We start from the raw sequence: 17,617 nt of genomic DNA on the forward strand, positions 1-17,617 counted from the left end.
ATGCACGTGTGCATATTGTGTGTGTGTTTGTGTGTGTGCGTGAGAGAGCGCACGTCTGAGTGTGTACCTACTACTTGGAAAGTGATATTATTAAATCTGACAATGTTGCTGTATTTGGCTCACATCCTGCAGGAAGGACACCGGTTAATAGTAAACAGCACACACACAGGCCATCGCACACACGCGCATACACACACGCGAACTTCTACTTCTATACAAGTGAAGATCTTCACTGGTGTAATGTTGTTCTTGGCACAAATGTATGGGTTTCTTTTTTAACACAATGTCTTTGTTATTTGTTTGAAGAATGATTTATAGTAATAATAAAACAAACAAGCAGATACAAATAAATCCTACAAAATAATACAATAAAAAAAACAAAACCCCTAAATGTCCCAATTCCCAAACACTGACACTTTAAAAGTTATACCAAAGTAAACACTTTTGCTGTGGTTTACACTAAATAGTCAGTTTTTCTGTTCGAGCCCAAAGCTTTAGAAATTCAAACTTTTACAAATCTCTTTTTTTTACCCTGAAAAAATAACGCTATTATCTTTTTGTAATTTGAAAGAATATTGAGTTTCATTAATGTCTGTCCATTGTTATTATACCATAGTTCTAATTCTAACCTTGTATGGCGCGCAGACTAAGCAGGTGTCCTCACTTTCCAAAAATATCCACACCCTCAAGGTCTCACTCTCAAAATTGGTCCATGCAGCAATGGAAGCACAAGAGAACAATCACATGCTCACCTTGAAGAGACCTTTATTTTCCTAGTTAATTTGTTTGTAGGTTAGTTATGTGGTAAAACTAGGTTAGCAGTGGCACTTCCCCAGGACTGCTGACCACCTAAATTTTCCAAAGGATTCAATGTAGTTTTTTGTGTTTGTGTAAAGCTAAAGTCTCCAACTGCAGCAATAAATTACTTTATCATGCACATCCTAATGCATAACACCTCTTTTTATGTTGCAATGCATGCAATGTTAGTGTGATAGTCATAGTCTCACTTTTTATGTCATAATCTTTATGACAGAAATCTTTTTTGTGTGCATCTCTCATCCCTCTTAACATGGTCATTTTAATGAAATAACAAAAACCTGTACAGTAAAATGCTGTTAAGAGCCTTGTTACGAAACACTGACGTAAGCATCGCACAAGTGAGGAAATAGCATAACAGAGGTGCAATTTTCCTGTCTGGGGAGAATTTCATCATTGACCAGTGGAGGAGTGAATGTGCAGAGGTGGTGGAACACGGCCAATATCTCAGAGCACAACAAAGGAAATATTTTTAACGCTGCCAACAGGCGGCTTGTGAAATCAAGCTTGGATCTGAGTCGCACGTATGCTGTGATAAACAGAATGGGCAGGTGGAAAAAAGAGAAAAGAAAGTCACAGCTGGGTGAACTCACAGCACTGAGGCATACTCACATGTTGAGTGGGAGCTGAACCTTGGCATGGGCCAGCAGCTCAGAGGTTATGGATGCCACTTTGGGGGGCACCAGCACCCCTGCCGAGGAGGGAGAGGGACCTGGGGGAGACGCATCCTAAAGAAATGCAGAAAGATATACAATGAAAATGCCTACAACCCACATGCAGATTTACAGTATACATGCTGGGTATTATTCACAGAATACAAACTGAACCCACGTCTAAATACAACCAGAGGCAGTATTTGCAAGAGCAATGCGTCTCTAGTGAAATGCTGTAAATAAGAGGAATGATTTTATTTACATGGAACTGGACGAGTAGGTGATTGGGGAATAAGTTATTAAATCTAGAGTAACAGAGTGACTGAAGTGAACTCTGGTTTGTGAAATGCAAGCAATGCCTTAGAGGTGAAACCAAGGAATCAGCAGGGGCAATACACTGGCTGATATTAGTTCCCCGCAGATATATTACATGCCAAGCAACGTATTTGTTGACTGCTGTTTAACTAGAAAATGCACAAAAAATCCAAGTGATTTTCACTATACACTTTTTAAATACAAAACAAGCATAGTACTTGTACATAATGGGGCCACATTACATCTAATCAAGTATTTTCTTATGCTCAAACAAACTGATTTTCCCTGATATAAAAGATCTGCTGCGTTCTGTAATTATGGGGTCTGTGTACATCACAGCGTTCGCATGCACCTGGATGCGTGCAGCCGCTCTGGGGTCAGAGGAGCTGATGAGGACTGGGTGGGAGATCTCCATGCTGTGTCTGTTGTTGAGCTGGGCAGCCCTCTGGCTGACGGATAGAGCGGTAAACGAATGGCGCTTCTTGGCGTTCTTCTTTCCTTCGCCTCTCCGATGGCCAAAGCCGTTTCCATTAGACGGGGACGCGCTTGGGGAGGGCCCGGAAGAGCAGGGGCCCAACGGGGCCGGCTCAGAGCTCGGACCCGGTGCATTAGCTGGTATAGGTTTGTCAATCTCCATCAACTGCTTGGCTGTTTCATTTAACTGCGAGGAGAGCAGAGGAGAGGAGAGGGGGAGGGAACTATGAGAGAGAAGACGTTCAGGTGTTCGATTTCAGACCTGAGTGGTTCAAGTACATCTCCAGTACATTCAAGTGTGTTTGTGTGGCTCTCTTGCTGCTTGTTCTTGCTGGCAGCTTTTCAGACCAGCAGCACAAGAATCATCACTTACAACAGCAGGTCTGGTGAGACTCCCTCTGTGTAACACTTTGACAGTAGCTCAAACACACAGATACTCAAATAACCCACAGAAAGGTGAGCATTCACTTTGCTTGCCAGAGTTTACTCCTTTTCTTCTCACCAATAGATGGTCTTGTACATGTTTCAAACATTTATTTACAGAGTATTTCCAGGAAAAACATTTTTTTTGGGGGGGAAGACACAATCAGCCTGATTCACTAAACAGGGGACTGACCTGCAGAGTTTGGGGGCCACCTCCAAATAGCGCTCATAGGTGTCGTTAGCTGGGTGATTTACAAAAGCTGTGTTGTTTTCTAAACAGGTGCAGTCGGCTCATTTCAATTTAAAGCACAAAAAATGAGACATGCTGCTTTTTGGTGTTAAATATTGGAACAATTAGCAGGAAATTATGTGCACAGTAAATCACTTACTTTGCTCTATTGATTTAAAAATTATCCTCCCTATAATTTGCACCTTGAAAAAGGAATTCCCAGAAATACGTATACAACACGGTTAGTGGCATAACCCCAGTTTCCACCTCTTACACGCAATCTTGACACTGCACTCTTTTGTAAATACCATTTTTCTGTTGTTTTGGTAAAACATCCTTTTAAGACATGGCAAAAATGAATGAATCCAAAGCCTCATTAACTGGGTGATTAAAAAAAAGGTTGGCTCTGTGACTCTAACATCTGGTCAGAGCTCTGGATTTTAATAATGTGTCAATTTTATTTATTCATTTTTTTCAACCAGAAATCGATGAGAAAGAAACACCTACTTTATTTTTTTTAACTTTAAGGTAGAAGAGCTCACACTATCGGTGCAGGTTGTGGTCTGTTTACAGACAGTGTGATTTACCGGCAGAGGAGAAGATGCATCATTTTGTTGAGGTAAAGAAGGAAAATAATTCGAAAAAAATAAGCCAATAAATTACGAGTGCAAAGTATCAAATTCCAGGTTCCCTTACAGCTGATAAATAATTTTACTTATTAAATCCTGATTTATAACAGTTACACATGCGATACACTATATAATAGAAGTATTAGACGTCTAAATTATGGATCGCTGTGCTGGGAAAAAGCACCAGTATAGGAGGTAAAAGCACCTCTGTAAATCTAATCAGTCTTGATTATTTGTGGTCAGGCACTGACCTGCAACAAGAAGTTTGTTGGTGTAGTCCTGATCATTGCCGTTTCCTACTGTACTCAGTATGCATCATATTATCAAGGAAAGAGCAAAATGTGTTTATCAACATAAAAAAGTAGTGAAAATATGAGAATGAGTGTTCCATAGAAATTGAATTATGTTATGTTATTATCTGTAATACTTACCAAGCGTTGGAAAACCCCCTATATGAACTAATCTGATTGTGTTTTCTGTGGACGTGAGCACATATTTGATTGCAAATGGGATTACTGAAAGGAACAATTTGTATTTTTTGACCACTATGGAGCTCTGAGGTAGTTTAAGCTGGCAGTGAAGTTGTTTTACTGTCACACGTTGCTTGTACAATCCAATTAGTCATCCAAGCAATCATTACAAGAACCTGCCGCTCATTAATTCTTCTTACTCCGGTGCTTACGCTGCTTCTCTTTGTTACTGAAGTATCTGTTGCTTGCAATTCAACCTCCCTTCGCCTCACTCAGACAGAAACCCTGCAGCTTTTACATAAATACTATATACGCAATATGACCTGAGTATTTCACTTTTGTTACCTCAGTGAAAGTCAAAAGGAACAACTCCTTTCAATTTTAACTCTTGTATTCTAGTCATCAAAGCAGACTGAATATTTATAAGTTTGAAATATACAGCTGGGCTCAGAAATATCTATGAAGCAGTGAGTTTCTAACAATAAATGTCTGAACAGAGAGATGACATATAAGCTAACGCATCTGATACATTAACAGACATCATCAACTTTGGCATCCTCCAACAAATTCCCTGAGCAACCCCTGGAGAGATATGTGTGGTATATAAGTGTGTGTGTGTTGGAGAGAGAGACTCAGACAAAGTGTGTACAGGGCCGCCCTGTCTGGGTTCAGTGTTGGTGATGTTGCATTTCCATTTTAATAGATATGCTAATCAAAGCCAAATCATATGCTAATGAGCATGATGGATTGATGCTGCAGATATAACTCAGTTTGCTCTCATGAGGTTGACTAGAGGACACACACACACACACACAGTCAGGAATTCATCCAACACTTTCACTAAGTGACTTACACAAACACATTCCAGTTACTGTCTGTGAATGCAACAACTGGACGGATACACAGACGCACATACATTTTCAGCTGTTCCACTGAAAATGGCGCATTAAATGACAGAGGGTGCATGTCGGTGTGTGTGTCTGTGCGTGTTTGAGTGAAAGTGACAGAGCCAGAGAAAAGAGAGCGAAGTTTTGATAGGCGCAGTTCTTCATTTGGTGCTTTTGGCTGAATGAAATCTCCAAGGTCATCTATTATGTGTTGAGCTAACTGTAACGTGTACCTTTTGGAGAGTCAGTTCCTCTCTAGGGGTAATACTGAGACTCGAGCTGATGAGCTGATATCTGCACTGCGAAAGGGTAAGCCAGCAGGACACTTGCATGTACTAGCACAAGCACACACACACAGACACACACACACACGCAGAGAACTGGTGGCAGACATGTGCCAACTTCCTTTTGCTGCAGGGATACATAAAAGTGGAAACTCTCCACAACAAAAACAGAACAAAACAAAGGAAGTCCCAATATGTCTCCCGTTACCATCATTAAACTTAAATCAGTCATTGTCATTTAGCACAAACTTATGCACACTGAGCTCACATCTACCTGAAACCACATCAGCTCCTTCAGCTCCTGCTGCAAACTTACACAACACAGACCAGCCCGCTCATTATATATCCACTCAAAGTCATGTCGGGTACAGTATATTCAAATGCAAAGCATATCTACTCCTTTACATCATCCACCCTACTGTTCTCAAACATTTAACCCCCCCAAAAAACCCAGGCACATCCAATAAATCCACCCAAACTTACCGAATCAAACGAATCACAAATTTAACGATACATTTCCTGCAGTCAGTAAAATTAGATAGTTTCTGTCCTCTTGTTTTAATTCTCTTTTCAATACAGTTGAGATTAGAAATAGAGACGTGGTGATGCAAACTCTTGCATAAGCTCTGAAAGACCTACAGACATTATCAGATAACACGTATATAATGAAAAATTAATTATTTTGGCATGGCTCTTAACACGTGAAATGTACTGACATGAAAAGATTAGAGCACCCGGCTCTGCACGGCTTCCCATGCAATTAAATGAATAGTTTAAAAGAATAGTGTCAAAAAATAACACCCTTTCCCTTTAGGGGAGATCTACTAATGCAGAGGGCCCCAACAAAAAACTCAAAGCTTTCTGGCAAAAAAAATGTTGATACAACTTTTGGTGCAAATTGGTGCAACATCAACCAGCAATGCAAGTGATCTGGAAGTGGTATTTACTTCATATCCAGTAGGGCTGCCACGATTTGTCGACTAGTCACGATTACGTCGACTATCAAAATCGTCGACGACTGATTTAATAGTCGACGCGTCGTTTGAAACTTTGTACGATCACAAAAGACGCAGGAATAAGTGGCAGGATTTAAGAGTGTAATAACGGACTGAAACAGAAGATGGCAGCATTGCATGTACAAGGATGTCAGCTACCGTTAAACCCCGAAGAAGAAGAAGAAGAAGAAGAAGAAGAAGCAGCTGTGTCCCAGAATTCATAGCGCGGCCCAGCGCAGTTTCCAACAATGGCGGCAGCTAGTTAGTTTTAATGTTACTCTTATTATTCTTTCTGGGTCACAAAATAAACGTTTAACATATTTTCAGGCGAGAATGTAGCTGTGCAAACCTCAAATATCTGCTCAGTTTATCAAGACACCGCATATTTTCAAAAGCGCTCCGACGTTTTCGGAGACATCTGTTACCCACTAGCTCGTTAGCGAGCCGGGGGCTAGGCTCACTAGCGCCGTGAGAACACCGGACTCCCCGCAAATCGTTTTCAAACCCACCGCCGTCTTTCGCTACTCAGGTTAAATATATATGAGTCACTTAGATAACTTAAAATGTTATTGTTTGGCTTTTTTTTTTAGTATTTTATTTGTTCCTGAGTAAATCGGTTTGTCTGAGATTAAAGTTATAGTTTTTACACAGCTGAATAAACGTCAAGCAGACAGCTGATTATCAGAAGTGTGAGATGCTCCAGAATATACTCCAGTGTCCTGTTATATTTTAGATAGCAAGGAGTTTATTAATCTTCACCGAAACAATCTGCAAATTTCATTAAAATTCAATAAACTATCATCTTGTCTTTATTTTTAGTTAGCACAGACCTTAAACACTTAAAGCTGTAAGCTAATGATAGTTATATAAGAGCAGATGCTGCTGGTGCAATAAGCTGTACGTTTTACATCTAATGGATGATGATCTGATTAGTCGACTAATCGCAAAAATAATCGGTGACTAGTCGACTATCAAAATAATCGTTTGTGGCAGCCCTAATATCCAGTAGGGCAGACACACAGGGATCTTAGTATACTAAGTCAGCTCATGTCTGGCATTAGAATCTATCTCCGCACGGTTCTTGAGTAACCTATGATTGAACCTCACCTTCCCGCCTCTGTATGTGAAAACACAAGCATATTATTTCTGTTTGTCAAGCTCAAATAACAGAGTCACGCACAGGTCAACATTTGCAAATACACACTCTATCTGTATAGTATAACAGACTTCAAGAACCAACCTCTTACCCACAATTATTTCCAAGCAAATCTAAACCAGCTGTGACCCTTTAATACAAGTACCCGAGATATTAAACACATCCACCTCAAACCGCTTCATTTTTACTAAACACTTTGATGACACCATTTTTAATTCACTCTAAGCTTCTTTTTAAAAAAAATCTGCTTTCTGTTATCACAAAAAGTTACCACAAATCCCAGTAATATCTGTTAGAACCCAACAATATGATCTAAATGGGCTGTAATTTTTTCTTGAGCAAGCGGCCAACAGCCTTATGCAAAAACAAATAGCTAATGACAAGCTGTGGGTAATCAAGCAAGTGCAGGACTCTGCCAGACGCACTGCTGCTTTGCACCTGCAGTAGGCACGCCACTTGAGTAGAAGGTCCTTTTAAGTGGCTCGCAATGATGTAGCAACTGCAAAAACAATTTGCCCATATGTGGCTCACCCCACCTCTCAATGAGGTCTGAGTGATGGGATGTTATTGCATCTTTGTTGCATTAAAATCTGGAGCTGTCTACTTATGATTGGATCACTCAAAATTAATGTTAATACCTGGTCTGAACAGGGCCACAGATCGGCAGAGGCTCCAGCTGGGTCCTCCTTATTGGCTTTTAAATGATGACACACACATGCGCGTGCGCACGCACACACATCAAGCACTCACACGTCTGCTCGCACGTCGTCAACATGCCCCTGCACCCCCACTGTGTGAGAGTGATGGAGAGGCCTAAATTATTGATGCATCTCGATCTAATAGGAACCCCTGTGCGTGTGGGTGCGTGTGTGTGTGTGTGTGTATCCCAACACGACTCAGCCTATGGCTTAATCACCATCACCTAAGAGAGTCCTTTTCTAGAGTTGTTAGCTAATTTCAAGGACATTGTGTGTGTGAGATTGTGTGGCCAAGAGTACAAGCATGAGTAGGCTGCAAACCCAGACATAGAGAAAAAATGAAAAATTATTCAGAGAGCAGTATGATTAAAGTTTAGAGAAAAAACACACCACTGATTTCATATACACATGTATATGGATCCTGATTGTAACACATGTGCTGTGTTGTACTACTAAGTGTTTTATATAATATGTGCTTTATTCAGCAAGAAAAAGCAATATAATGTATAAACGCAGCATATAGGATGACTCCATCCTACAGCGACTTGCCTCTAATCTGTGCATTAAAAATCTGCTTTGACTTTATAAAGAAGACAATGCAGCTACTACACTGCAGCTGAACTCCTGGCACTCCCGCTGTTTTGAAAATCACACACACAAAAGCTCTTTGTAGTGTGGGTGAATCTCCTGACATTTCTGAAGACTTCATCATTTGTTTTGGACAGGTCATGCGAGAATCAGCGTTTTTACAAATTTGTGGTGTCGTAGAGATAAAAAATTGCAAACACACTTGCTTCGGAACTGTTATTTTAATCCAAACCAGAGTTCTGAATCCTTTTTAATTTTACAGCACAAAGGCCCACAAAGGCATTGGACATGTCATGCAATACCATGCTGAAAAAGACGGATAAACAACAGAGCGATGCTTTTAAGTTTCTTTGAATTTAGTACACTGAATGAATGGTTATTAATACAGAAAGAGAGAAAACAGAAGTCCTTGTTTGTGCCCCCAACTGATTTGTACCTAACATAACAGAAACTCTAGGTACGCTTCACACAGGAACATCGAGGTACCTTTGACTTAGTCTACATTTTGGATTCTCTGGTTCGCTCTCGCTTTTTATCACTTAAGTTCCACTGTGTCACACTGTGTAGATTGTCATCCATGCCTTCATTTAATCACATCTGGATTACTGTTTACTTGTCTAAGCAAGGCTTCCTTTGAACGTCTCCAAGTTGTTCCAACGCCGCTGCAAGCCTTCTGACTAAGTCTTCTGACTAAGTCTTCTAAATACTCACATATCACACTGTTGCTAAATCAGTTGCTCTGGCTCCCCATCAATTTCAGACTTCACTTTAAGTGAAAATGACTTGACTTTTATAGCTCTGCGTGGACAAACACTGCCATACAACAGTGAACTTTTACATCCATACATCCCCAGCAGGTCCCTGAGGTCATGTGATCAGGACCTGCTGGCTATACAGCGTACGTGACTGTGAAATAAAGGAGACAGAGCTTATGCAACAGTGGCGCCACCGAACTCTGGAACGCTCTCGCTCTGAGTCTGAGATCTGTGGACTTGGTCATCTCTTTTAAAAGGCAGCTAAAAACTCTGCCTGTTTTTCAGCTTTGTTTTTGGCTAACACTTTAGTCTTAGGTTTTTATTATTGTTGTTGGAAAGCACTTATTCATCTTGAAAGGTGCTATATCAATAAAATTTTACTAACTTGTTTAAAAAAAGACATTAAGTAGAAATGAATGGATGTTTTCAGAAAGTACTTGGATTTCTTTAAACTTTGGTGGTTTTTACGCAAATATTTTAATTGTCTGGCCCAGTAAGTCTCTTGTGGTCGAGCTAAAATAAGGCCGACTGCCTTGCCTGAGAGGAAAGGGTCACTGCAAATCAATACAAAGCTGTGGTGGCGCAGCCCCTCACTAAGACACTTAAATTTGTCACCCGTCTGAAAGTGGTCAAGCCTTAACATCCTGATATGGAAGCATAATGTGGAATCTCAATGCGGAAACAGCATGATTAATGGAGAATAATGAACACACAATATGCCTCCTTTCAGAGTGAAATCCCAGCGTTAATTAATATTAATGCTGGAGGCTTTACAACATTTCATTAATCAGCCAAGAACATGTAGCCATCTCCTCTCACATCCTAACTTTAGAGTGAGCACACACTCCGTGTGTCCCTGCTCTCTGCACTTATGGTAGTGAGGTTATTAAAACCAAAGAAAATAAATAATAGATTACTCATTACCACTGGCAGTGAATTTCGACAAGAGATATGCTTTCACTAAGAACAGAGAACAAAGTGCAGCTGTGCTAAAGAAGAATAGAGTTAATGACTACAGTAGTAGCAGTACCTTTGGTAAAATTTATAACTGAATCGGAATGCAATTTAGTTGAAACCTACTTGGTATCAAGAAACAATAATTTAGTAAAGGTGAACATATTCAGCTTTTTTACTGGCGACTATACTGATTTATCCTCCGCTCGCTAACAAATCTGAACCAGTCAACTTCTTTCTTTAACATGGAAAGCTTCTACTTGTCAGTTTTCGGCACATTCCACAGTAGAAACAGCGTTTTATCACTCTTTCAGTGGACACATGCAAAACTAACTTTTGAAGCCTTCATCAAGTGTTTGATAAAAGGAGATCGCATTTTCTTCCTCTTCTCTTAAAAGTAGCAATGTGGCAATGACAATAGATGTGACAGTGGATGTTTTGCTACAGCATCATCGACACTTCTGCAGTGGGTTTGTGTTTGTATGCCATTTTACCTCCACATAAAGAATTGGGAAGATGCCAATCTTGTCTCCCAGCATGCCTTCTGCCCAGTTCTCATCTACTCGCCTGATTACTGTCAGCACCTCATCCTGGGGAGAGAGGAAATGAGTGAAGCTACAAACACACTCAAGTATACACCGTATACCACACTTCCAGAACAATAGACATTTAACTACTTTTGATATGCTGCAGAAAAAACAAAGTTTATTTGTTCTGCCTTTGCATATAAAGCGTTTATGCATAATGACGTGACTTTTTTTAAAACATGGGCTGCTTATGAAAGCATGATCAAATTATTCCAAGTGATGCCTTGCTACCTTGTTGAGGTCCCTGAAAATATATTTAATAAATGGCAAATCAACATTTTTCAAGGCTGTTTATGTTTATGTTGGAACGGCAACTCAGGACTGATACAATTCCAGCACGACACACTGGCATCCTTGCAAGCCACTGCATATTAACTACAAACTGTAACCCTTTTCAGTGACTGCAAGCAGGCTACTGAATTCAAATTACTTGAGCTGCTCCCATTTCAAATGTAAAATGCGAGCTAAAAATGAGCTAAATATGACACTCTGCAGAAATATTTAAAATGACTGCCTTAGGGCAAAGTTAAGGTGAATACTGATGCATCTGTTTTTCCTTTTTTTTCTACATCTGCGTGCCCAACCCAAACCAACTTTACATCGATCAACAATCGTGTATATAACAACAAAAACCAACAATTTGATGTCAGTTTACATACTGGTTACCAGTAAATATGTACCTTTGTGTACACTTCCATCTCTACATTGTGCATATGATATAATATCACATGTAATATAATAAATATATGATGTTTTTCCCTCTGCTTCTCCTCTCCTCACATAAAGGTCTTGGTTAGACCATTATGGGATGGCAGTGATAATGCCAGCAAATGACTCTGTATTAGTCATACTGAGTAATTACCTCTCACACTGAGAAAACAATATCACACACACTGGTTCTGCATGACAACACGCATACAGAACTCCACGGGGGCACGTGTCTCTGTGTGAATTATGGTCTTGCATGATTTTTAGTTGTTAACCTGTTGATTAGTTTAACCCTAAAAATCAAAATAATGTGATGCCCCAGCATTATCTGTTCTCCTGGATGCAGAGAGCGGTGTGTCGGAAACAACGTGTGTACACTTTACATTACCGTGATAGGTCTTAAGACGCCCACACTAGACTGAACATTACACTGTAATTTAATAAACTATCTTGTTCTCTTGCTGCAGACACATTTATAGTGCAAAGACAGAGTGGAGGTGTCGAGCCTTCAGTCCTAGCACAAATGAGGCCTGTGTAACAGCGGGAAAAAAATGATAAGCTCAGAGGAACACAACATTACGGAGAATACAAATTACTGTTTACACCAAGCCCGACCTGGACGTGCACTGCTCAAGGACTGAGTGCCTTCTCTCATTTCCATCCTATTCAAAGTATAATTTGAGTGATATTTTTGACATCGGCTACTCAGATTATCTACCTCTTATATGATAAAGGTCATTAAGATCAGTAAGACTGACACAGAAAATGTACCCACGCTTGTACAATTTAATTCCCAAAATACAGAAAGCTGCGGACAGCAAGTCCTGAGGATAGTTAATGCCAGTTCTACGTGTATTTGAGCTTAACGGTATTATAAGATAGAGACATCATTACTGGCAGCAACATGATGCCCAACCAATTAACAATCTGCTTGGCCACAAAGAGCAGAAATACACGTTTTTTTTCTTGCACTTCCAGTTCACACTTCCTGTCTTTTGTAAAAGCACCATTTTTTTCCTGCACTCATGATGACGCACAACCACAAGCGCATTAGAAGTACTGGAGAGTAGAATGTAATAGACATTTTGACACTCCAATCACAGATCCACGAGCAAAAAAGAGCCCATGCTACACAGCTGGTTAGGATCCAGGCACTGTTGGGAGTAATGCCTTACAGAGCAACACGTTATTGTAATCAGGTTAGAGTTTTCAGTACAATAGTAGTGTACCATGTTACCGTAGTAAATTTGGCAATTATATTACAGTCTTAATTACAGTTGAAACCAAGCACACCATTGTTTTTCTTGTGACATTACCAATACGTTTGATGAGTCACATGGCCCTCTTCCTATTGAAAAAACAAAAGTTGTATCCAAGATGGCCGACTTCTAAATGGCCACCATCGTCACCACCCATCTTGAGGAGTTTTCCCCCTCACATATACTAATCTGCCACAAACAGGACTTTAATATCACCAACCATTCCCATTTTATTACGGTGTATCCATATAAATGGCCCACCCTGTATAATACTGGACTTATTTTTCTACGAAGGTTTGAACTTTGAGAGAAAAGTGTGAAAATGTTCATGCCTGTCTGAGAAAAGTGTATAAAGTGTGTAGTGAGGGGTTTTACAGCCTTAAAACACATTGTAAAAAATAAAGCTGACTACTTCGCGGATATCACCTATTGCGGGTTATTTTTAGAACGTAACTCCTGTGAAAAACGAGGGACCACTATACTATTATTTTATTGAAGAAAAGGAGCGTGTTTGTAAAGTGCAAACAACGCCCAGGACAGAAAATCCATTACCTTGCTAACCCAATTTCTGCACAGACAGCATGCTAACACAAAGCTAGCCAAGAACCCAGAGTGATGGTACAGCTAAGCTATGCTGAGCCCAGCAGCCAGAGCCTGAACTTCAACAGTCTCTTTGTAAAGGTTTTCTTTGCTTTGTGTTGTCAGCTTTTTGTTTAAATGTAAACACTAAAGAACAATCTTTTGTGTCCTCATTGGGACATAAAGCATTTGTGTTGGTGTGTAGAACTGTAGCCTGGAGTTTATACTGTTAGCTGGTAATTATGTAACAGTGAATTTCAGATAATTTTATGGAGTAATGAGAAAGTAATGTGACATCTACATTTTTACATATAAGAGAAAGTTAGGTAGGGTTATGTAGCAAAATTCCTGAAATAGCCCATCCCAATTTTGCAATGCAGACACAAAGCACATATCTGCTTCAATAGAAAGGCAATAGTGTCCTCCAGGTGGTTGTTCCTCTCTGGCCTTTGCTTTGGAAAATACTTTTAATATTAATTTCACATCAAACAAACCAAAACCCCACAATGGATTTTACTCCATGCAAATCCACATGAAAAAGAATAGATTAGACTCCACCAGTAAATAAATAGTGGTATTTTAGTGGAGTTTTTGAGTATAATCATGGTGTAAATGCTGTCTTGGCATTAAAACAGAAGAATATTATTTGAAGATGGGCATAGAGAGTATCAGTTGCCAGAACTTTCATTTCCCCCCCCCAAAAAGAGTGAGTGTTAAAATTCAACTTCAGCCAAATCCTCGAGGAGACTGGTAATGATTGCAGTGCAGCAACTCCCCGCTACTTGTCTGCTGTCTCCATAGTAGAAAACCTCATAACAAACACAATACACAATCACTTACACTGATGAAAACATCAGCTGTAAAATAAAAAAAAAGTGGTGTAAACTGTTAAAATGAGAGAGAACAAAGTAAAACATGAAACTGCAACTACAGTCGCTTTAAATACCAGCACCTTCAAGTAACACACTACCGCAAATAGTAATACTTATTCTGGTTTTCTGCTCAGACAGATCACATGACTTTATAACAGTAACAAAGGCATTCGTTTTCTAAGTCAAACAATTAGATTTCATGAACAGCACTGATCTTATCAGAGACAGCAGACTATTTTGTTATCTGTGGACTCCACTGAGGAGAGCATGCACTTGTTTCTCTGTTTGAAGATGTTCCAGTTTACATTCTGTGAACCAATCTGTAGAGCAGGGTCTGAGCTAATTAAATTATTAGTGCCCTACAAAGAACCAGCCTGGTTTAACACTACAGATAAGTGTTTTCTCCTGCTACAGTATTTATGCTGTTGTAAATTCTGAACACATCAGTCCTTCGGATCTTTTTACTGATTTAAGCATGCAGCCTTTTTTTTAAATGTTATTCTGTGTCGGATATTAAAAAAGCATGTGTATACTATGAGTGTGTGCTACCTTGCTGAAGGCCAGACAGTCTTTATCCTGGTCCTTGTCTTTGACCTCAAAGTCATACAATGCTTTGCCCTGGGGTGGAGTTTGGCTCAGGGGACGCAGCAGCTGGATGTAACTAGCAGGCAAGAAACCATGACAACCATTGAGCTCGCCGTGGTACCAGTTGTCATCCACCTTGCGTCGCAGGATGATGATGTCACCTTTGGAAAACTGGAGGTCGCCCGGTTCCTTGCCCTCATAAGAATAGAGGGCTTTGCCGCAAGGTAGCGCTGGGATATTCTGTGAAGCATACACACAGAAGCACTTAATATCAGAAGAAATTTATAACGTTTTAGAAGGGCATCAATAAAAAGCATTAAGGAAAGGGGTGGATGGCATGTGCTATTCGGGTGCTTTTTCATGTTAAATACTACATTTTTGTGTCTCTTCAGGTTTTTAAAAACCCTTCCAATAAATCTTAGAAGATAAATTCTGTAATATACACTCTGAAATCATAACCTACATGATGAAGGGGTCAAAACAGAAGCTAAAAGGATTAGATTAGAGCACTTGGTTGCTGGTGTTTTGAAATGATTTGCATTTTTCTCTTATATTTCAATATGAAGAATGCTCTCCAGTACAGCAGGAGTTATTAATATAAAAGGTTCGACGGCAGGTGTTCTTTTGACATAAACATCTTACACAGAGCAGCTTTAAGAGCTTTTTTTACATCTCTACAGAAGACTAAAAGCATTTCTGTTTAAAATTAGTGCAACTGTGCTGAAATGTTAGGCGATAACTACACTTGGGGTTGACAGATTACAGGGTAATGCTTTTTTATTAAATTCTGTTAAGATGCAACAGAATTTCCCTTTGTGTCATGTCCGGAATAAATGGGCTTCAGGTCTGTTTGCTAATCACAAACAAGGTGGTGACCCCTGCAGCGATGAGTAAATGAAGTAAAAAAAAACAACCCTGGAGGTAAACATGCTATAAACCAACTTAAAACACTGGCAAATCAAATATATTACAAACTACAGGCCCTGGAGACAAATTTGTAGAAATTGAGGATTGGATATGTGCTTGAAGGTTCATTTTATCCCCCCCCAGCAGTATGTGAGATATGACGGGTTATTAAAATGTTTGCAAGGTAATTGCTGCTCCCACCTTGGGCCAAACATAGTAATTTTCAAAATGCCAGAACGGCATGAAGCATGACTCCCGTGAGTTTCATCAAAATCAGGTCCTCGGTGTCTCACTTATCAAATGTCCAGGACAAACGCACCATTTATCCTCCACACATCAGATACATGAAGCAAACTTGAGTAAAATGATTAAAACGTCACACTGAACTCAATTTGTGTTAAAACTGCATTTAACTAGTGTGCTTTTGAAATCATTTAAAATAATGATTTGCTAGGCAGATACCCAGCATGCATAGGCCTATCACAGGTACACAAGACTGTAACTCTTGCCCTATGACAGCGGATATAGGTTTCAGACCTGCAGACTCTGCAGCCCTAAATTGGAAGTTAATGGATGGATGGATGGATACTGTATGAAATCCTTGGGGTATACATTCTGCTATATGTGCTGCTCTGTCTGCAGCACATGTAACAGAACATGAATCACAGCTAAGCAGATGGCGTCTTAATTGTAAGTTACTGACTAGCTCGTACAATAAATTGCTGGAAAGTTCATGAACAATTACCTCATCAATCCTGCCTTTTCAATATGACTCTGACATACATATATATTTGGGTTGTCAAAAAAAATGAAGACTCAGATAGTAATTGATTATAAAAAATTAATATTGGATTAGACACTCCTTTGCAACAGTATTGATATTGTTCACATTGAATTCAGGCAGGTACATAGCCCTCCCCTCACTAGCAGTTATAACAGATGATTTGTAAGGTCAGTAAAGCTCCTGTTTCGAGAATATTAATGTTTTTAACAGTTATATCATAAATGCGGATATGTTTGAGTCAGTCATTTCTTTTGGGAGCACCCCGACAGCCACAATAGCCTCTTGTTAGGTTATTACGGTAGTGGCGAGTGGCTGTGACTAATGATGAAAGGATAAAGTTAATGTGGGAGTCATTCAGCTAACATTATCGGTCCTGCCTGTCTGTCATTTTAAAACAGTCTTAGTTTACCAGGATAGCTTGATTATTTGTGTCCAATGAGACGTCAGAGAAGGAAAAGAGTATGGTGCAAGTCACTATTATTATTACTATTACTTGCTTTAGGTGAGTGTTGTTGTTGATGTTATTATTTGTATTTTTCTAAACTTTATTTAAAAATAATTTATATTTGTCTTCCTGTGGTGTATTGAAAAAGTATTGAGAATTGTGTTTGAAAGTTTGAAATTCTCCCAGTTAAGAATAAACATGAATAAATAAAAATTCAGCATAGGCATCATCCCAAAAGCTCCAGTAATGGTGGGACCTGCATGATAACACAGCACTGGCATATCTGAATAGCTACTGTAACATGCTATTTCTAACTTACAATAATAAAGACTTCTGTTTAGAGTGCTAATATAAGTAGCAGCCTTTTTTCCCTGTTAACATATTCTTCCCTTTACCTTAACTTCCACCCCTTATGCCTTAGAGAGGATTAGCTTAAATCCATACCCAGTTTTCTCTGCCACATTGAACCTAGGTTGATATGACAGGTGTGGGGGCATAAACACAAGATGTGCTCTGGATGCTCTTGCCAAATATTAGCTGTTCTCTTAATTATTTCTTTTTGTACT

The 17,617-nt window shown here is 39.5% G+C and overlaps 1 protein-coding gene across 1 annotated transcript in view; it reads right to left on the bottom strand.

Moving 5' to 3' along the window:
• LOC146616371 (E3 ubiquitin-protein ligase SH3RF3-like) overlaps positions 1–17,617 on the bottom strand; it is a 116,137-nt gene that overhangs the window by 20,566 nt on the left and 77,954 nt on the right. Inside the window, exons 2-5 of the mRNA XM_085374629.1 lie at positions 14,881–15,156; positions 10,821–10,916; positions 2,137–2,445; positions 1,429–1,544 (exon numbers count right to left, since the gene is read on the bottom strand). Coding sequence (XP_085230755.1) covers positions 1,429–1,544; positions 2,137–2,445; positions 10,821–10,916; positions 14,881–15,156 — 797 coding nt within the window. The remainder of the gene's footprint in view (positions 1–1,428; positions 1,545–2,136; positions 2,446–10,820; positions 10,917–14,880; positions 15,157–17,617) is intronic.

This window comes from Diplotaxodon limnothrissa, linkage group LG16 (assembly GCF_057381915.1).
Source record: "Diplotaxodon limnothrissa isolate DT_005_m linkage group LG16, D_limnothrissa_male_GT1.1, whole genome shotgun sequence".
In the NCBI taxonomy this organism is placed as follows: Eukaryota; Metazoa; Chordata; class Actinopteri; order Cichliformes; family Cichlidae; genus Diplotaxodon; species Diplotaxodon limnothrissa.